The following is a 22345-nucleotide window of genomic DNA, read 5'->3' as shown; positions in this document are numbered from 1 at the left end:
GCCCTTCGTGGTGGTCGTGGTGGTCGGTCCGCTCTTAAGGACCCCGAGCACTACCGAGTCCTCAGGTGCCCTGGGTAATCCTATCACTCGAGCTGCTCGAGTAGTCCGGAGCTCAGGCCTTGGGGGCAGGCTGTCAGTACTCGGTCCGGCCCTTTCTTGAGCCCGGGCACCACCGGACCGCGAGGACTCTTGGTCACATTCTCGCTCGCACGCGTCTCCCATCTACCGGCTGAGTGGTCGCAAGGCGAAAAGGTGTTCACAGGGCACGGCGTGTTCCGGACAGGGCTGTTCTATCTCCCGAGCAAGGAGTCTATGTCTTTGTTTCTTAAGCTAGGCAGTGCGGACTCACGAGAGCTTAAAAGCTGGCTGCGCCAACACACACCAGCGACTACAACTACTTCGTTTTTCGGGGATGGAAAGGTCGGGAGCGGCCCGACTGAGTACTCCTCGGGACTTCCAGACAGAGCGCCGGAAAGAAACCTCAAGCATACAAAAGAAATTGGAGTTTCGAGCCCAAGGAAAAGCTGCCATTATATTCACAAGACCTGGACAAAGCTTTTTCTAAAGGTTCACTCCTACATCTGCAACAAAAAAGATAAGGGCGCCGACGGCCTAGTCTGCGGCAGAGGCGTCGGCTGAGTCTTCTGAGTCGTCCCCGGGGGCTGGCGATGGTGGCACCTCCCGCCTGAAGCCGGCCGCCACCGCAGAGGCGGTACTGCTAACCGCTGCCCGGGCGGCCTCCTCCTCAGCCTCGACCACTCCCTCCCGCGCCGGCTCCAGCGGGAAGTTCGGGTCCCTGCTTCGGTAGCAGGCCAGGACATGCTCAGCCACGGCATGAGCCAGGCCACGTCCCTCCCGGGCAGCGAGCTCCTGGACTGCCCAGGGCAGGGTCTCGAGGCGCTCGCAGACTTGCTGCAGCTCCAGCACTTGCCGTGCGGGGCCGTCGCCCTTCGTGTCGCCGACAAGCCGCCCAAGGCCGCCTTTCTCCATGGCCCGTCGCATCCGCCGGAGTATATCCTCCAGCATCTGCACCAGGTTAACCCGCGAGACGAAGGCCGCCTCGAGCTTCTCCTTGGCGACCCGCAGCTGTGCCTCAAGTCCCTGGTCCCCGGCCGGACCAGAAGAACCGCCAGCTGCGGCAGGGGCAGCATCCTGCTTCGCCTTGGCCACCACCTCGGACAGGGCTTGTTCACGGGCGGTCAGTTCCGCCTCGTGTTTCGCATTCTCTTCCGCCCTGGTAGCCGCGGCGGCCGCCGCGGCAGCTGCCTCGCCTTCCCGGCGACTCAGCTCGCCTTCCCGGCGACTCAGCTCACTCTCCCGCCGGGCCAGCGCCTCCTCCTGCTGGACCACCGAGTCCTCCCGGGCTCCGAGGTCAGACGCAGACAGCGCGTTGTCCACTTCCCGGATGGAGACGTCTTCTTCCCAGCGCTTGATTTCTCCTCTGATCCTCTGGAGGTCGTCTTCCCAGCGCTGGAGGTCGGCGCGCGTCTTCTCGACCGCGCCCTCTCGGCGGGCCAGCTCGGCCTGCCGCTCCTCTGCAAGCCGCTCCCGGGACGTGACCGCCGCCTCCCTCACCTGCGCCTGCCCCATCCTGGCAAGGGCATCGGCAGCCTGCCGCCTCGACGCCTCGGCCAGGCGGGCGGCGTCTTCAAGTTCCCGCGCGGCTCCCGCGCGGATGTCATCAAGGAGTTTTTGCTCCTGCGCGGCAACCGCACGGGCCGCCCGTATGATTATCACACCCCTCGGAAGTTGTATGGACACGCGTCCACTCATTTGCCCGTTGGGGTCTGCTTGATGTCTAGAAACCGCAGGGGCCACCTCCGGAAAGCTTGCCGCGTGGCATTCGGCCCGCCTTGACCTCGGTCGCGACGAAGGGCCCATTCGCAGTCTCTGTCCCATCAGCTGCCAAACGGGCCCGGGGGCTACTGTCGGTGTATTTAGAACCAGGGGTCCCTAAGTCCCGAGGCCAAACCGGCCGCCCACCACATATCACCACCCTGCAAGGTAAAAGCAGAGACTCGGGAGAGGGTGCTCGGGGCTGCGCGTGGCAGCCCCCGAGGACTCGGTGCCCCGAAGGTCCCTCTAAAGTGCTCGGGAGAGGGTGCTCGGGGCTGCACGTGGCAGCCCCCGAGGACTCGGTGCCCCGAAGGTCTCACTCAAGTACTCGGGAGAGGGTGCTCGGGGCTGCACGTGGCGGCCCGCGAGGACTCGGTGCCCCGAAGGTCTCACTCAAGTACTCGGGAGAGGGTGCTCGGGGCTGCGCGTGGCAGCCCCCGAGGACTCGGTGCCCCGAAGGTCCCTCTAAAGTGCTCGGGAGAGGGTGCTCGGGGCTGCACGTGGCAGCCCGCGAGGACTCGGTGCCCCGAAGGTCTCACTGAAGTACTCGGGAGAGGGTGCTCGGGGCTGCACGTGGCAGCCCCCGAGGACTCGGTGCCCCGAAGGTCCCCCCAAGATGCTCGGGAAATAGTGCTCGGGGCTGCACGTGGCAGCCCCCGGGGACTCGGTCCCCAGAAGGTTCGCGCAAGATCGTTCAAAGACTCAAAGGGCCCCGTCGCCAGAGTGTCATCCAGTCAAGGGCCCGATGCCGCATTTAATAGGCGCGCGTGGCCTGGCATTCTGACATCCTGACATTCTCGGCTGCCCACGCCCCAGTGTCAGACCCGGCCATGCCCTGGCTGGGGGGCGTGGGTTCATTAAATGCACGGGTCCCGTCCCGTTTCCACTTGCGCACCTCGGGATAACGTTACCAGAATCGAAGCACTCGGCCTGCCACCCTGCCCTGGCAGGAGAACAAGACAGAGTGGGCGCACCGGGCACCTCTGAGGCTGTCCGGTGGGCCTTTTTTTTGTGGCACCCCGAAGCTTCCGCAGCGGCTAGTGGTCGAATGCGCGCCGCCTTCCTCCACCGCCCCTGTCACTTCGCCAAAATGAGATGATTAGGCCTTTCTCCGTGGCACCTGGGCATTGGCATCCCCTCTTTCCCATTCAGGATATGTCGAGGTCGGCGCATCTATAAAAGGAAAGGAAGGAGGACGCTAGAGAGGATGGAGAGACGAACAACGAAAAGAGGAGGACAAGAGAAAAACAAGAGGTCAGTCGAAGAACAAGAAATCACCACCCCCGATCACAAGACAATCAAGAAACCAGCTAGCTAGAACATAAGAGCCTCCTGCTCTTTGTAAACAGCTCTCCCTCGAGAACCAGATATACCCTTGAAGGATCTCCTTCAAGGATAGATATAACACTCATACAGGAGTAGGGTGTTACGCCTCCGCGCGGCCCGAACCTGTCCAAAAACCCGGTGTCCCCGCAAGCCATCGCATTTTATTTCCTTTTCCGCTCATTTCCCGTGCAAGCTTTTCTAGGATCATCCCCCCGGCCGAATCTCTAAAAAGGGGTCTCTCGGGATCCCTGCGACAGGAGTTCACTCTCCGACAGACTGACTCCTAGTCCTCATGGGTGTTGCAGAAAGCATCCCACCAGTCATCGGCAAGACCCGTGGGCTGATGTGCAGCATACAAAACCTTCTCATGATCGTTACATTAGGCAATCAATAACTTCTTCTCAATTATCTTAAGCCAAATGGGAGGCCGAAAAATTCGGGCCCTTATATCCCCTCACCCCTGCGCTCGCACGGCTGCGCCTGTCGCATTTCGCTGCCGCGAGTCGCAAGTAGAAAGGGAGTGCGCCAGTAGAAGAGAGGAGAAGAGAGAATAAAAAGAGGAAGGGAGGAGGGACAAGAAGAAGGAGGAAGGAGAAGGAGGAAAGAGGGGGGAAGGAGAAGGGGAGGAGGAAGAAGAATATTAAGGTAATTTTTTCCTTTATATTTGTGTTTTAGATAGATGTTTATCACTCTATGTGTATTTAGATTAAATTAGGGATTAGAAAATATTCTTTGTAAATGTTGATTTAGTTATAAATCTTTGTATTAGATTATTTTTAGTATGATGTTAAGAAAATAAAATATATGTGCGTGCAAATATTAGATCTCTATACTCTAGTTATTTTGGACTTAGGACTAGTGGTTTGCAACAGAAAACAATAAAACAAAGAGAGGATCCAAAAAGTAATGCAGCACCGAAGTATTTATATTAAAATTTTAATATCAAATGGTATTAATTAATAAGTTCTTGATAATTAAATATATTCAATTTGTTTGTGCTAGTAATATGTTTATTTATAATGATATCCCTGATATAGAGTTAGGACAGTAATATTGATTAGATTTTAGGCAACGAAGACTATAGTACTTTTCATTGTAGGACCAGAAACGATGGTCGACATGGCCATTGTGTTAGTCAATTTTAAGTTAGTCGTATTGTATGAATGTAATTTAATTTCATTTCTAATTGATATATTTTAGGTGATAGTTATGTCAAACTCTATAAATCTTAGAGTAGTCTACGTAAATGGTCAAATCCGTAATGGTCCATCAAGTATTGATTTGAGCAATTTTTTATTTACCATCCTTGAGCACCCAAACCCTAAGGGTACAAGGATGAAGGAGATGAAAATGTGGTTCACCCAATACTTTTAGCTTGACTTTCAGATTTATTCTGTTATGACGCAATGCATGTGGACTCATATGTTAAATCCAGTTTGTTAGGAGTTAAAGCTAATGTATCGAACGAACAAGTGGTTGAAATGGTTGGAGTGGTGCAGACAGCGTCAGGCTGAGTTCAATATCCCGATGCAACCATGTCCAAGAGAAGTGGATTATAGTAGCAGTGCAGCAATACCAGTAGAAGAAGAGGATACACACGAGTATGTACTGTCGACGGGGGAACTTGAACAAAGGCAGACGACCGAGGCAGAGGTTGTTGTGCATAGGTAGGCAGCAGAGGTTGAGGAGGGTCAGGTTGATACAGGAGAGGAAATTGAAGAAATCATTGTTGAGCTCGAGAACGTGGACCGTAACGCAATTCATGAGGAAGAAGCTTTATTTGAATCTGTAGATGAAGATGATGGTGATGATGAGAATGATGCAAACAATGACTGCTCTAATACTGTCATCCCAGAAGAATGGAACTTGCCTGACAAAGTCAGGATGCAAGTTATGCAAAACCATGACTCCCCTTGGGAATATGGTTCTAATATGGTTCACCTAAATCAGGTGCTCCCCAATCAGCCTAAAATGAATGATGCAGTGGCACGGTGGGCAGTGACATCACACAAAGAGGTATTTGTTGTTGTCTCAAGCCTAGGAAAATACAATGTCAAGTGCAGAACTCCTGGATGCAGCTTTTATGTTCATGCATACAAGCCGAAGCATTCGACCCACTAGGTAGCCTCATGAGTGGTTCAGCACAATTGTATGCTGAAAAATGTTGGTTGAAAGCACCACAACCTCACTACTACACTAATTGCAAATGAATTGTCCATTGAGATTATTCATAAGCGGGACATGGAATGCTCGTTCATCCAACGATCAATATTACGACAGTTCAAATATGAGACTACTTATCAAAAGGCTTGACGTGCAAAGCAGAAAACCTTGGAGAATCAGTGGGGTACATATGAGGCTTCTTATTGCAACCTAGCCTGCATGCTTGAAATTCTGAAGGTCAGAAACCCTGGCACATACACTGCTTTCAAGGAGACTGAACTTGATAAAAACCAGCCTAGGATTTCCCTGCGTGCTTTTTTTCTTTAGGTCAGTGTATTCAGTCCTTCCAACATTACCATCCTTTGCTTTGCGTGGATGGTACATTATTGACTAGAAAGTACAAAGGCTAGATTCTCACTACAACTGGTATTGATGCAAATAACCAGCTACTTCCTTTGGCATTTGCGTTTATGGAGGGTGAGAGTAGGTTGAGCTGGCTCTGATTTTTTAGGCATCTTAAGGTTAGGGTTGTACGTGATCGACCTAACGTTTGCATCAAACATGATTGGTATGCTGAAATCTTATCTACTATAAAGACATTGTAAGAAGACTCAAGTAAGCCATTCCCTTGGAATGACCTGAAAATAAGTGGTGCATGCCTCACATGGGAGCAAATTTTCACAAGCAATTTAAGAGCGAAGCATTGATTGACATGTTCAGGTGGCTGTGCAGCTAGAATCAAAGTCACAAGTTTGATACTTTGTGGAATGAGTTGGATAAGGAAATAAGGACGCATGTGCAAGAGAGAGATAAGGAGCCAGCTACTGGTGATGAAACTGTATTGGAGGCGTTGCCACCACTTAAAGAAGGTATTGATCCTTCTAATATGAGAAAAAGGTCGGCAAGAAACATCAAATATTTCTCGCACTAGATTGAGGCAAAGCCAAAGGAGAAGTGGTCCTTACTCTATGACACCTAAGGTGCTAGGTTCGTGTACTGGGCTACGTCTTTATCGAATATGTGTAGTATGAACTGGTATATTTGAAAGTTGATACTTATTTGTTTTGATGTTATTTGGTAGGTATGGCATCATGACTACCAATATAGCAGAGATTTACAATTGGATCATCAGAGGGCTGTGTGGACTCTCTATTGTTGCAATCATTGAGGGAATATTGTACGAAATTATTGGTTACTACCAGAAGAGGCATGTTATTGTTGTGATACAACATACAACATTGCGTACACTGTATGCCCAACGTATGATGGAGTACCTGCAAAAGAAGAATATGAAGGCAGTACAACATATGGTTCGTAGCATGGGCGTCAATGAGCACCGCTTCGAGATAATCCTGAGATCAAAAGAAGGAGTGGGGAGCGATACCAGAATTATCACTCATGAGGTGAACGTAGGGTAAATTTTCAATTGATGGTGCGAATGCTCCTGCAGTTAACCAAAGCTTTTACATGTCTCATGTTCTCATTTGCTAGCTGCATTATCATAAGTGGGTGTGGAAAGCTCAGTATAAATGTCACAATTTTACTTGAAGGAAAATGTGGTGTTGATTTGGACCAGAGAGTTCCATGGATTCAGTACACATGGTGATTTTACGGTTTACGATAGAGATATGCCGATATGTCTACCCCTATGATGTTGCTTAGACATCCCTATGGAAAAGGTGGTCGGCCACAGACTAGACGTATTCGTAACGATATGAATAAAGCTGAAGTTAATGGCCCTGTGAAGAGGTGCAGTGAGTATGATGAGTATAGTCATAAGGTAAAGGATTGCTCACACTCTAACGACGATAATGCTAGAGCGGGACTATCCACCGGTAATCAATATGAGAGAGTTACACATGAAAGACAAGTAGTATACGGGACTAGGACAGATCTTGATGGACATGCTATCCAGAAACAATGTGATTTTTCAGTTATTTGCTCCCGTTTTCACGAGGGTTCGCAAAAAATTTCAGTTTATTTTTCTCTTATGCTGGACACTCGGCGTACAATTCCAGCACAACCTGGATCAGCCAAAACGCAAAGAATACTATGGCACAAATCCTAATCGTCTCAACCAAAGCCCATGACCTTGGAAGCCAAGCTGAGCAGCGGCTCGAGCGTGTCCGGCGCGAACTTGCGCGCGAACAGGTTGCAGATCCCGCTCTTGGCGCCATTGTAGTAGCAGCGGTTACCCCCGTCTTCCCTGATCTCCTTCAACAGCTCCTCCGTCACCTCCTCCGCTCCGTGGGTGTGCGGGTGCCGGTTGATGGGCCGCTTCCAGTCCGCGTACGTGAGCGTGCGGTTGGCGTTGCGGCGACCCCACCCCAGCAGGTTCACCAGCGTCGGGAGGTAGTGCTCGTCGATGAGGCACTCGCTCCGCCCGACGCAGAAGTCGCGGAACGCCGGGAAGCAGAAGTCGTCGGCGACGACCTCGAGCGCGAGGGCCCGGTCCATCTCGAACCACTGGGCGCCCTTGCGCCACTGCGCGAGGCTGATGTTGCGGCTGTCGAAGAAGGGTCTGTAGCGCGACCGGCTACCGCCGTTCTCGTAGCAGTCGACGAAGCTGGTGTTGGAGCCGGTGAGGAAGGTGTACACGGTGGAGAAGTTGTAGATGGGGATGCACGCCTCGGACAGCAACGCGAAGCGCTCGTTATCGAGGTCCAGGAGCGCGTTCGCCATGAGGCGACGCTCTGCCTCCACAAGGCTCGCGTCTCCCCATTTCGTTCTCTGCATCCTCAACATATATGTATATAGTTGCGTTGCAAACTGCAGCACGAGATCGATGACGAAGAAGCTATGCTTAATTACCTGGCTTGGGATCATGCGGTTATAGAACACGGAGTCCGTGGGCGGCGAGCCGGTGTAGGAGGGATGGGCGTGCACATAAATAGAGTACAGCCCGTCGTGCCCCGTGAAGAACTTCTCCCACAATGGCCGCAGCGGCAGCTCCCCCCTCACCAGAAACATGAAAGCAACCTTGGGCACGCGGCGGTTCGGCGTGCGCCGGACCTTTGGCGCCATGGACGCCCTCCAGTAGAGCTCTTCGTCAGTCATGTTGTGCATGGCGCTGCTCGGCGCACGCAAGCCCACCAACTCTATCTGCGGCTTTTGTGGCGGCTGCGGCGGCGACGGCGTAAGCGGCTGCGGCGGAAGTTTAGAAGGCGTAGTAGAGAGAAACGGTGGAATGAAAGCGAGGTAGGATTTCAGGAACATGGCATTGGAGGAGGTCAGGCCGAGGACAAATCCGAAGGAGACGAGGAGAAGCATCAGTACCGCATCGAAGAGGAGTTTCCGGCCGCCTGGGCGTGACGCCCGCGTGGTGGGCTTGTTTGTGGCCTTCATGGCTTAGCCTCAAGCTAGCGGCATGCGCGACGGAGAAATGCAGCTGCCCTGGTTATACTAGGTACTAGTGCTGCTAATCGATCTACGTACTGCCTCACTGAGGCAACGACGCATCCACGCATGCACACCTCCGCTTTGCTTTCCCTGCAAATTAACATGGCTTGTTCGTGCAAAAGTTAGTAGTATTCACTAAGTTATTCATACTTTGCTTTCCGTTAGGTGTAGCCATTTTCTCTTTATTCAATTTATTGCTCCCTCTGTTTTTTTTTATTTATCCTTTTACAATATATACTTGACCGTACCATTAATATGTTTAAAGTTATTAAAATAGACAATAAAAATATAAATTATTAGTGTATGTTGATATAAAGTTATAATTAAAATTGTGTTTCAAAGATCGTAAAAAGTTAATAAAAACAAATAAAAAACAGAGATAGTATATAGTTATGAGATATATTGGAAAATCAAAACACGACCGGGTTTCTAATGAGAGGCCAATTAGACAAATACTCTGTTTAAAACATGTGGCATCTTGATCAAGAAAGGTGTTGGGGATGATCTCCCGCCCCCTCTTCGGAGGGAACTATGAAATCTACTAAAAATATTGTATGCTTGCCGTTGTGATTTTGTTTCAGGGACTTCATCTGTAAACGGCGAAGATCGTAGAGCGCCGTCGGTCGAAGGGTGTAGGCACGCCCGCACCTTTGATCTCCCGTACCGGAGAAGACGAAGGCAACCTTCAGTTGGCGGGTGAAGTCTAGACCCGCAGTCCGGAGCGATCGCAGCGGGCGAAGATGCGAGCCGACCTTCGCTCGAGGGACGAAGGTTATCTGACGGACATCTGAGTGGAGAAGGCTTCGATACATCTTCGGAGGCAGGAATCACCGCAGGACAGTGGGCCCGTTTTCGGTCGTCCAGGGTACGGCTGTAATTATGTAATCAGACTCATTTGTACCATAATACCCCCGGATATTCCAAAAATGTAGCAGGTGAGTGGGTAGAATTTGTAAACCGCACCTGTGGTCGCTAAGTACGAGTTATAAATAGGGTCACACTGTACCCAGAAAGGGGATCGAAAGACTGTTCCACCTATAACACGTGTCACTCTAAAATCCCTTCGATATTCTCATATCCGAAGGCTCACCTTGTCTGAATTTCAATCTCAACAAAAGGAAACTTAGGGATGAGACAAATGAGTGCGGTAAACGAGATTAAAAATGGATGATAGCTTGTAATGGATGTTCTCTATTTACATATACTCCGGGTCAACAGCTTCTCGATATGAGTGACTAATAACGTGCAAAGGTTGACTTATGTACTCGGTTTAGTGGGTTAGCCCATTAACGCAACCACGTAATTAGTCAGTGGAATCCCAGCGTTTCAAACTGAGATTTAGTATGGACACTTGTCCTGAGTGGGATGAGGTTTACATCAGATAATATTTTTAAAAATTTAGACGTCCTCTTATTCTGTTTTCCTTTTAAAAAATTCACGATTTGACCTGACATATTGTTAGCATAAGCTTTTCTGAGAATAAAAAATATGTGTTACCGTCCAAGAGAAACGGTCAAGTTAGGAAAATCCTGTTCCACGGGCGTGCGATAGTAGTCCAAATTACGCATCCGTGCGAGACGGTCCACAAAGCCCACTAGTATTTTGATATAAAAAAAATTTCTCATGAATTTTTTAAAAAAACTGTTTTTTTTTACTTTTTCTCAAAGGTTTTAAGCTAAATTTTTTCTTAAAGTTTTAATAGAAAAGTTTCTAAAAATAGAAAAACATGGAGGAAAAAAAGTTTCCGAAAAGAAAGGTGTCGGAAGGGGCACGAGTTTACCGACTCACGTGAATTAGCATCGTCCAGTTAAGTTGTTTAATTCGTGCATCTGGTCAAGTATGAGTTGGTACATTTGGACCGAACACTTATTTCTTTTCGGTTAGTGGCAGGACGCTACCAATTTTGAAACCAATGACTTGAACCGAATAATTATAAAAGATGGCAAAAATCAAAACTACAATGATACGATGACATAATTTTTCTTTCTTTTACTTGTGATTGCCAAACCATAGTCGGGGGCACCTACCAAGCTACCACGACTTGCACATAGGGATCGATTGCAATAGGATCGGTTTCTCATTAACCCGTGGAAAATTACTCACCAGGGAATAGTGAGTCAAGGATAGGGAGAAATTATTCCTGACTCACTATATTGGCAATTTGGCATGAAGCAGGAGTGTCTCCTCGTTGCTCGTTGTATCCTTCATATACTGCACGTATATACATCGGTACTTATATCTTTGTCTAAAGGTACTTTGTCAGTAACATTACATATTTTTTGATACTCTATTTTAAATAACTTATTTAATACTTTTCTACCGAAATGTGTGATAAAAATTTAATTATTCCTATTTCGGATGGATGTTGCCCCTAGTAGCTGGAATGGGGTTGGGGACAAGAGACGTTATGAGCGGGATGAGGAATGCCTTATTGTTGCCTTACCTTAGTTGCACAGACATACAACTCGCTTTAAACTTCTCTACTAGAAAGTCCTTCATACACCGTTCCGTGCAATTTTGGAGGTAACAGTGCTGCTAACGGCTGTAAAATAAAGCATAATCATACAGAGTGTAAAAAAAAACCTTGTAGTAACTGATGGGTAGCGGTACACTACAGCTACCGGGTAGCCATGCCATGTTATTTGTGCTATTTTTTATTGATCTACTAGCTAGTATGCACTCTTAATTTTTGCACGGTGCACAAAGTTCTACATAATTTCCAAGAAATTCGAGAAAGAATATAACCGGCCAAACTACCCTTTGCCGGTTGGGATTAGTTAAAATTCTTCAAATATAGTATTTTTAACCTAGATAATAGATTACAGAGAATGTTCAAAAGATCTTTATTTAGTGAACAGTTACTTTTTTTTACTGACTTTCTGTTGTTGGCTAACACACACAAACTCTGGGCTAACTTTCCCATTCTGCCTAGCTGACCACTTCTCTTTTGTGGCTAAAATATGTTGACAGGTTTTAGAAATTGTTGGACTAGGTTTTAAAAATTGTTGACCGGTTTAAAAAATTGTTGAACTAGATTTAATTTCAAAAATTGCAAAATTAGGTATAAAAAAATGTTGACACGTTTCAGAAGTTGTTGAGGTAGGTTCCGCAATTGTTGCCATGCCAGGTTTTTAAATTGTTGAACCTGGTTTAAAAAATAGATTTACTACGTTTCAATCGACTAAAATCAAAGTTTTGTTTCACTCGACATGTTGTCCATCCGATCATCCGATCGTGCGTCTGTCTTTTGATCTGTACTCAGTCAGTGATTTTTATCTGACATGCACAGAAAATTGTATATATCTCTACTATAGAAAAATATTGTTCACTTGTGAATCAATTCTTTTTTATCAGTCATTAGATCTTCATTCAACGGTTGATGTTGTCAAGTGATACATATTCTTGTTTTCACTCGATTGAAAATTAGCAACTTCCTTTAAAAAAATGTTGATAGGTCTAAGGAATATTAAGAGGGACGGATCTAGTGTACGTTCACATATAGAGCCTCGCTGGATCACTTAGTAAAAAGGGTATCACCTATTTCATTGAGGGTAAGAAAGGGAAATAAAATACATGCAATCTCTAAACCATGAAATTTCTCTGTGTCATGCGACGTCCTGAATACAATCTCGCGGGGTGTCAGCCGCCAAATCCCATAACCTTGGGAGCCAAGGCGAGCAGCGGGTCGAGCGTGTCCGGCGCGAACTTGCGCGCGAACACGAAGCAGATCCCGCCCGGCCTGCCGTTATAGGTGCAGTTCTTGCCCGCGCCTCCTCTAATCTCCTTGATGAGCTCCTCCGTCACGTCCGCCGCGCCGTGTCTCCGCGGGTGAAAACCCCGCTTCCGCCAGTCCGTGAACGTGACCGTCCGGTTGGCGTTGCGCTTCCACCCCAGCATGCTCAGCAGCGTCGGGACGTAATGCTCGTCCATGACGCAGGGATCATGGGTGTCACAGTACTCGCGAAACTCCGGGAAGTAAGTGTCGTCGGAGACTACCTCGATGGCGAGGGCTCGGTCCATCTCGAACCACTGGCTGCCCTTGCGCCACTGCGCGAGGGTGAGGTTGCACTGGCGGGCGAAGAAGTCGTTGTAGCGCCCCCGGTTGAAAAAGCTGTCGACGAAGCTGGTGTTGGAGCCGGTGAGGAAGGCGTACACGGTGGGGAAGTCGTAGACGGGGATGCACGACTCGGACAGCAGCACGAAGCGCTCATTGCCGTGGTCCAGGAGCGCGTTCGCCAGGAGGCGACGCTCCGCCTCCACAAGGTTCAAGTATCCCCACATTGTTTTCTGCATCCACCGAATATATGTGTAGTTGCGTACTTGCGTTGCAAACTGCGGAATGAGATCTGTTTTCAGTTTCCTCTATCTATTACCTGGCTTGGGATCATTCGACCATAGAACACGGAGTCCGTCGGCGGAGAGCCGGTGTAAGATGGATCGGCGTGCACGTAGATGGAATACAACCCTTCGTGCCCCGCAAAGAACTTCTCCCACAGAGGCCGCAGCGGTAGGTCCCCTCTCACCAGGAACATGAAGGCAGCCTTCGGCACACGGTGGTACGGCGTGCGGTGGACCTTCGGCGACATGGACGCCCTCCAGAACAGCTCCTTGTCGGTCATGTTGTGAATGACACCGCTCGGCGCAAGGAAGCCCATCAACCCGGCTTGCGGGTTCTGAGGTGATGGCAACGGTGCAGGCAGTAGCGGTGGCGGAGGTGGCGATGGTGTAGGTGGCAGCGGCGGAGGTGGCGACGATGTAGGCGGCAGCGGCAGAAGTGCTGACGGCGCATGAGAGGGCAACGGTGGCATGAAAGGGAGGTAGAAGTTCGGAAACTTGGCGTCGTTGGAGGTTATGCCCAGGATGAATCCCAAGGAGAAGAAGAGAAGCATATGTACCACATACACGAGTTTCCCGTCTGAGCAGAACATCCGCGTGGGCTTGTTTGTGTCTTTCATGTCTTAGCCTCAAGCTAACAGGAACCCTATACGTGAGAGAGAAATGCATATGCCCTTCTTATACTACTACAGTTGCAAGTCAACTGCCTCGTTGAGGCGACCTACACACGCACTCTCCCACAATGCCGTTTTGCTTGCTCTGCAAATCAGCATGGCTGCTTGTTCCTGCAAAAGTTTGTAGTGTGTTCACTAATTCTCCCATTATCAAGTAGGAGATACGTAGGAAGCAATCACTACCGGAGACGGCGTCTTTGCCGAGTGTCCCATACTTTGCCGAGTGCTTTTTATCGGACACTCGGCAAAGACCCTCTTTGCCGAGTTCCAGAGGTAAAGCACTCGGCAAACATCTGGCACTCGGCAAAGACCCTCTTTGCCGAGTGCCAGAAATAGGACACTCGGCAAAGGAGTACCTTTGCCGAGTGCCAGAGAGCAAGCGCTCGGCAAAGATGGTCTTTGCCGAGTGTAATTTTTAACACTCGGCAAACCCTAATTTTTTTCCCCCCTTTTAGCCCCCAAATTTTTTCTACAGTCCTCATACAGTACCTGTTACTCCATGTTCCAATGTGGCACATTTCTCGGACTTTTTCTATATTTCTTTAATTCATTTCAATTAATTAAATTTTCTTGGATAATTCAAATTATAACTGCTAGTCATTCGAATAATAAAAAAAAATGAATGGAAAAATGATATTCATGTTATTTAGTATATTGTGAGACCGTATCCAGGAACATACCACCAATTTCGAATATCAAGGTCACGAAACATGACCACGAACTTGCGATCGAGTTGTTTTTAAATTGTATAAAAAGCAAACAAAGTCCGAAAATCTTGAAACTTGTCAAGATATCATGATATCATATGTGGAGGCTGTCATAAAAATTTGAGAAGATTTTAAGCAAGTTATCACGTACGATGCTTGCAAACCGAAGAATCTCCGAAGAAGTTGCTTAAAACCTTGCTGAGATTCACGGTCCAGGCACTCGGCAAAGATGGCCTGTTTGCCGAGTGTCCTCCAGGTGGCACTCGGCAAAGAGGAAGACTTTGCCGAGTGTCAGATTAGCACTCGGCAAAGCCTTTGCCGAGTGCCCGATAAAGTGCACTCGGCAAAGAGGTCTTTGCCGACAAATTTTTTACCGAGCGCCCTTTGCCGAGTGTAGCACTCGGCAAAACCTTTGCCGAGTGTATATCGTCCTTTGCCGAGTGCCTGAGGCACTCGGCAAAGAAGCTGTCTCCGGTAGTGAATCTATCTAGGTTCATCCTTTGCTCATTATGGATTACGTTTATAAATGCGGATCTTATCTATCGATTGTCTAAATATGGCCTCCTCGATGGGGAGAAACAAATGCCCCCTATTTGGAGCGCAACGTAAGAGGAACCTGTCAATTAATCAACTGTGCATACACACAAGAAACACGGACCAAAAGTCAAGTGCAAAGCTTCGTGCAAGTGAAAAAATGGTGAAGAGCAGCTTCCGAATCCTCCATAGTCTTCTAGTCCCGGTGGCGAAGAGGCAACCATTCAAACTTTACCTTCGAGATTAAAGTGATCCCTCCGGGATCAATCATGTACTCAATCTTCAAGATCGAGTTCAGGTGATACCTCATCAAGTGTAGCGGGTGTGCTTTCTTGGCAGCCATAGCTTTAGGTGTTCCTTTAGGGGCTGCCTTGATGATCTTTAAAAGGTTCCTTACATCCAGTATGTGTAATGAATTTACAGCAGGTAATTAAATGGCAGTGTGCAAATAGTAAAAATGGTCATCCATACTTATTACAATATCCAAATTGCTATTTGTCTGTCGACAAAAGAGAGAGAATCCGTCGAATTTCGTACCTTATGATTTGTATGGAGATTCGTGCATGCCCCTCTTCTCCGGCGAGCTGTCATCATCCCCGACGACGTCTTCTTCTCCGGCAAGCTCCCTTCGGATTCGAGTTGGGGTTTTCAAGGTTAGGATTCGGGTTTCAAGAGGATTTTAGGGGTTGTCGACTTAGAGGGAGCTCCGGGGGAGGCCGTCGACCCGGCGGTGGTGACAGCCACAGGGGCGGAGCGGCGAGGCAACGGGGGCGCCCCCGGCCGCGGGCGGCGGAGGACCAATGGTTGGGCGGGGATGGCGGCGAGGGCGTCGAGGTAGGAGGGGTTAGTGATGGCGGCGGTCGAGGGCGGCAGATCCGACGGCGGGGGCGCCGTTGGAGCCGGATGGGGAGGCAGTGGCGGCGGGAGAGCGTGGGGAGGAGAAGCGGTGACGGCGGAGGAGGGAGAGAAATGGCGGAGGAGGGAGGAGCGAAGAAGGTGGGTGAGCAGCGCCGGAGCCGAGCACGACACCGGTAAGGTGACGGGGAGCTGCCGCGTGGGGGCAGGGAGGAGCTAAGGAGCTAAGACGAATGACGAAGAGGCGATACAGTGGGGAGGCGGCTAGTGGGAATGAGGTAGAGGTGATGCAGGTTGAGCTTCCAATCTCAACCGTGGTCCATCCAACGGTCCAAAATCTGATAGATTTAGTTGGGCCAAATCTGTCAACAATTGACTAAGCCACTCCCTTACAATATTCTAAACAGAAACTCTATTACCCGACTGGTCGCGTGTTAGACCGGCCGCACGACCCGACGAAGATGACACGCCAACGCTGAAGAAGAAACCGTCACCGGAACCTCACAGACGCCCGTGCCGAATGCGGCGCCGGTGGTTTCCTTCCCGTCTATGCCCGGTCTTCGTTCTCACCTGTTCGTAATCGCAAAGCACGGATCGATGCTACCGATGATTACTGATTCCGACCGTGCGTGTCAGCCTTCCCGAGAGGACCTATTTCCTTTAGTTTCGCCATCGGACAATTTTGATTTAGATTACTATCCAATTAGATCTCAAAAAGATTACTATTAAAATAAGACTCTAGAGTCCTAATTTCAGCTGGTTACATGCTTTCAGCTCAAATACGAACTTCTTTATATTAGATCTAAACAGTTGTAACTTGCTTGGTCCCACGTGAATTAACCGTTGTTCTTTCTTTTTTTTTATCAATTAACATGGTAATTTCTAAGCCTTGAGAGCGAAGGACGTGACTTTTTAAAACTTTGTTATACTAAAATAATATATATTCACAAAGTATTCCTAGAAATTCTCAAGATTTTTTATGATTAATGCAGGTCATTATGCAATTTTCTCAATTATTAACCCATTAAACTATGCCCCAAAATTCACCAAATGACAGAAAAACTAAAAAAATATGCACGCTTTCTAGAGTTCATGTGCATGAAATTTGTGATCCAATCAGTCAAGGGTGTGAACACAGTGACGGTGGTGGGGTTGACAGTGACTGCTTTCCAGTAGAGATTTATCTACTGCCAAGTTTAAAAGGGAGGGCAGCAGGCGGTAGGCCTTCCCTACGGAGGAGGCGGGTATGGGGGCGGGCGGCACTACAAGAAGTCTGATTATTTATGACAAAAATAGTCCTGACAAAATCTGAAAAATGTCACAAAATTAGGGTTATTTGGTGACGATTCAAGATATTTCATCATAAGTTCGTAGTGGAACAATTTTGTCAGGTGTGTCTATGACAAACTATAACCATCGTTATCGAATGTCCATTATTTGTGATGTTACTATATATCATCGTCACATAAAATATGAAGCGGTATCTAAGTACACCTCAATGACGAAATTTGTTTTGTCACTAAGCCCAACCCGATATACCATAGTGATTATTCAGGTTTAAGTCTATTAAGTGCTTAGTGGAGAGGGTTAAAATAAAAATGGTTAATAGCAATAGCATATCAGTATTATAAGCAATTGGTGTGTTGGTAGGAGCAGATATTTATATCAGCACACTGAGCCATATAAAATTGGCAGAAAGATGAGCAAAACTTAACCTGTTCCAACTGTAATCCATTTGAGTTTAATAAAATTGGATTGTGGTCGATCACGTACTCCTATATTCTATCCTATTGCAACCATACATACATTTGCATGTTTCTTGTGTACTCCTATAATCCATTTTGTATTTTTTTAATTTCTAATTAACTAATACTAGATTGGCTGTATGGATATTTAACTATTAAAAAAAAGAACTTACTACTAAATTTATTGAAGTATGTATTAGTTGTATTTGTAGAAATACAGTGAGTATGAATCTGTACAACATAAGCCTCAAGTCCTCAGTTACCAATTTCAGCAACCCCTTAGAATTTAAGTGTCTCCTGTGTTAAAATAAAATTTTATATATCCAGGATGGAATTGGTGAGGTTGAGGAGCCCATCGAGGATGGCCAAGACCGACAACGTGGTGCTGTACCTGATTGCGGTCCTGACTATCACCCTATACATGAGGTTGTCGATAAGCTCGGTGAACTATCACCATGTCTTCGCCGGCACCCGGCATAACGAGACTAGCAGCAATAAGGGGGCGATCAAGATAGTTTTTGAAGTCTTTGATGAATGTATGGTTCACGTTACTCATGTTTTCAATAGAACATGTACAAATAGTTCAGGGTAATCATACATGGTAAAATGTAGACATGGTTATATTTTGTAGTTGTGAATTTGACCTATGTTGTCTATATTTTTGTGATTTTTTTTGACTTGATGTAATGAGATGGTCTAAATATTTAGATTGTTCTATAATATATTTTTATATTACTAATAGTCTCATGGGATGTGTGATGATGTAGAGAGAACTATATAATGATTTCTTTATTTGTCAGAGACAAGCAATAATTGTGGGAATTTTAGTGCTGAAACACGTGCCAATAATAATATTTAATCTCACATTGCATGAAAAATAAAATATTACCGAATGGTCTCTCTTCTATTACAACAGTATAATCATCATAAAATATAAGACATCCCATGACGATTTTATGGACTTCGTCACTAAGTATATTCTATGACGTAGAGTGTGTAACGAAGCGTGTGGTGCGGAAAATACGCCATTATTATTATTTTATGATAAAAATATCGTTATACTGTGACGATAGCATGCCATCATTGATAGTCAGATTTCTTTTAGTGCGGTGAGACGGCATGAATGCCGCTGGCCGCGGGCGACGAAGGACCACCGGATGGGTGGTGTCCGAACGGGTGGTGCCCGAATAGGGATGTCGTGATGACAGTCCCAACTAGCATAGCCGGGTTAGTATGGTGGGAGCGACGAATGTGGATCCGGCAGCGGGGACACCACCAGAGATGAGAGGACACGGGTGGAGCGAGGGAGTGTGTAGCAGAGAGAGCAGTAGTGCGGAGAGAGGAATATGGCTTTGCTGGCTAGAGGAAGAAGACAAGATGATGGGCGTTATATTTTGATCGTACAGTGGAAATCGTTTGACTGGGATCAACACTGTTTTCAAGCGCTTGAAATATAGCATCACCCTAAAATATGATGTTCTTGGAGCGTACTAAGAATTCAAAATATGAGAGCTCGTATGCTTAAAGCCATGCTTTTTAATTAATTATGGTTACTAGAATATCACCACAAAATATATAACACAAAAATTCAGAACTGTGAGGACTAAGATAAAAAATCTTAGTTCACAACATTCCAATGCAAATAATAATAAATAGAAGCTTTTTACTTGTAAAAAGTGCCGAAAATACAAACCTATCGGACTTAAATTCTTGAGGGTTTTTCTTCTAATAAAGTCGCTATATCGTGTAATTTCAGAAAAATTATGGGGTTATCATCGAGTTTGAATATTCTAGGCCGTTTTCGTTCGTAGGCCTTGTAAGCTGGATCAGATCCGGCCCGTTCTTTCTTAGCTTGCTTGGTCCGACTGGTACAGTACTACAATCATCATCATTTCACCAAAACCCCATAACCTTGGGAGCCAAGCGGAGGAGCGGCTCGAGCGTGTCCGGCGCGAACTTGCGCGCGAACTTGTTTCAGATCCCGTTGTTGGCGCCATTGTAGAAGCAGCGGTTGCCCTCATCTTCCCTGATCTCCTTAATCAGCTCCTCCGTCACTCCCGTCCTCTCGTGGGTGTGCAGGTGCATCCTCTGCGGCCGCTTCCAGTCCGCATACGTGAGGGTCCGGTTGGCGTTTTGCCTCCACCTCAGCACACTATAAAAAACTTATTTTTGACACCTAAGATACCTTTTCACAGATAATTTATTTAAAAAAACTATCTAAACAGTTGGTGAGGGCCTCCTGCGGTTTCTTAAGTGAACTGTCTGTTGTAATAGATTTTCACAAGTTGTCTCTTTTGCGTCTGTGAAAATCGTTCAATTCTACAGGCCTTCGACCACAGGCGGGTGCGCTAAACGTATGTGAAAACGAATTACCACCCATCTCTATAAATAGTTTTTTAGTAGTGGTAGGCTCACCAGCGTCGGAATGTAGTGCTCGTCGATGAGACACTCGCTCCGCCCGGTGCGGAACATCAGGAGGTAGGTCTCGTCAGAGATGACCTCGAGCGCAAGGGCCCGGTCCATCTCGAACCACTGGGCACCCTTGCACCACTGCTCGATGGTGATGGTGTGTTCAACGAAGAATATGTCGTAGCGCGGGCGGCAGTCGCCGTTCTCATAGTTGTAGACGAAGCTAGTGATGGAGCCGGTGAGGAAGGCATACATGGTGGAGAAGTTGTAGATGGGGATGCACGCCTCGAACAGAAGCACGAAGCGCGTGTTGCCGTGGTCCAAGAGAGCGCTCGCCAAGATGCGATGCTCCGCCTCCACCAAGGTCAGGTCTCCCCATTTTGTTTTCTGCATGCATAGAATGTACATATGATTGCGTTGGAAGCTGCAGCATAGGATCGATAACGAAAGACATGTTATATACTCCCTCTGATTGCAAATGTAGGTCGTTTTAGCCTTCTCAACTATTCTCTAAATATAAGTCATTCTCGAACTTTTATGCATTTTTTTCTCTTTTGTTCCCGTATTGCCCTTGTTTAATAAATGCTACCACTCTCACAAATAAATGAGTTATCTTTTCCAATACAGAATAAATGAAGGGCAACAAAGTCATTTGATCTACTTTCTTAATCCTTGTGCACAAGTCTAAAACGACCTACATTTGCAATCGGAGGGAGTATTTGTTTGTTAACTTACCTGTCTCGGGATCATGCGGCCATAGAACACAGAGTCGTCTGGCAGCGAACCATTGTAGGAGGGATCGGGGTGCATGTAAATGCAGTACTAGGATCGACAAGAGCGACTAGAGAAATTAAATAGATGTTTTAACAATTTTTTATAAAATTAATGATCTTCTTTTATTTGGATCATCTAACGCACTTCAAAATTCAAACGAAAATAAAAATAGAAAGAAATTTTAATAAGAAAAAATCGAGACAGCACGACTCCACAGATATTATATGAATCATAGATTCTATTTAAAATCAATCTATATATCTTAGCACTCGAAAGAACACAACTTGCAAAGAAACAAGAAAAGATGAATATTCAGCAACGAAACTCTCTAAATTGATTGTTTAGAGAAAAGAAAATTCAAAATCCCATCACATAAACGTGTGTATACGAGTTTTATACCTTTAGCAACAAGAATAATAACCTCATAAGGTGCTGAAATTTCAGCCAAAAATTAAAACGAAAATTAAATCCGGAAACCGAAAAACTTGCAAACTTCCAAGAGAACTATAGAGGGAAACTAAAAGGAGGTGAGCACATAACATGAAGAAAAATAAAGATTTTTCCTCATAAAACTCTCACATAATACATAGTCTAAGCATTCATCTTCCTCTCCTCTAAAGGCTCTCCTATGGATGACAAAAGAGACTCAAAATGGCTAGTTCATCTACTCTCATAGCCCTACTCCTCTATTTATAACCCTAAGAAACTTGACCCCTAAGTTTTATAGCTTTTTTCTCAAAATATCATTTTCTTGTAGTACACTCCTACCTACCATCGAGAGTATTTTGGTCCATTTTTTTCTCAATTCATTAGATGGTCGTGACGTCTTCACGACTTAGCTTCGTCTCAATACAAACTTCGTGATGGTTTCACGTACTCCTCCAGTCCTCTCACAGTTTTAAGAAAAAACCGCAAAACCCTAGTACGCTTCTCAAAGCGTGATTCCCCACTTGCTTACACCTTAAGCAAACTCTCCGATGTTGATATGTATACTCTGTCTTCCGATCCTGACAGTCGTCAAGTCTCTCATGCTCCCGATCCCTCGGGTCGCTTTGTCACTTGCACCGGTATCCACTTTGCTTGACTTTGTCAACACGTCGTCTTCTATGTTTTGCTTGACCTCCACGTATTCAGGTAGGATCATCCTTAACTCCGCCCGACTTCCTTGATCACCTGGCACCAAGCACTCTGTTTAGCCCAGATCATCTCGCCGTTGAACAACAAGTTGCATCCATCACCTGTATATCATTAGACAAGCAAACACGTATCTCTCACTCTAATTTCAATTAGTCCATAATCAATATGCTAAAATGAAATCCCAAATCAATTCAAATCACATCAAAACTCATACAAAACCAAAGATCATCAAACCAAATAAATATTAATATCAATCACTAATCACAAGTAAACCAAGACACATTTCAACTTGTTTTCTCAATCTCCCTCTTTATGAGTGCATTGACAACCTTCAAAGCACAAATATTTTGGTTTAAAGAAATTAAAACAAGATAAGCTCATAAAAGTGAAAAAAAACTCGAAAAAGAGTAAAATATATCACTTGACATAATAAAGGTTGCAAAAACACTAA

The 22345-nt window shown here is 46.5% G+C and overlaps 2 protein-coding genes and 1 pseudogene across 2 annotated transcripts; all 3 read right to left on the bottom strand.

The window, feature by feature from the left end:
- Positions 1–7288: 7288 nt before the first annotated feature.
- LOC133909789 (glycosyltransferase BC10-like) lies at positions 7289–8717 on the bottom strand. Its single transcript, XM_062352345.1, has 2 exons — positions 8137–8717; positions 7289–8055 (listed from the first exon to the last, which is right to left on the bottom strand). Exons 1-2 carry the CDS (start codon positions 8668–8670, stop codon positions 7399–7401), a joined length of 1191 nt encoding a protein of 396 aa, XP_062208329.1. The 5' UTR covers positions 8671–8717; the 3' UTR covers positions 7289–7398.
- A 3529-nt stretch (positions 8718–12246) lies between these two features.
- LOC133909788 (glycosyltransferase BC10-like) lies at positions 12247–13692 on the bottom strand. Its single transcript, XM_062352344.1, has 2 exons — positions 13098–13692; positions 12247–13011 (listed from the first exon to the last, which is right to left on the bottom strand). The coding sequence occupies exons 1-2, from the start codon at positions 13677–13679 to the stop codon at positions 12364–12366; spliced, it is 1230 nt and encodes a 409-aa protein (XP_062208328.1). The 5' UTR covers positions 13680–13692; the 3' UTR covers positions 12247–12363.
- Positions 13693–19467: 5775 nt separating this feature from the next.
- On the bottom strand, positions 19468–21963 carry LOC133910320 (glycosyltransferase BC10-like; annotated as a pseudogene).
- Positions 21964–22345: the final 382 nt, after the last annotated feature.

The sequence above is a fragment of the Phragmites australis genome, chromosome 2 (assembly GCF_958298935.1).
Source record: "Phragmites australis chromosome 2, lpPhrAust1.1, whole genome shotgun sequence".
Lineage (NCBI taxonomy): Eukaryota > Viridiplantae > Streptophyta > Magnoliopsida > Poales > Poaceae > Phragmites > Phragmites australis.
Note: the sequence above shows the minus strand (reverse complement) of the source record. Positions and strands in the feature narration are given on the sequence as shown.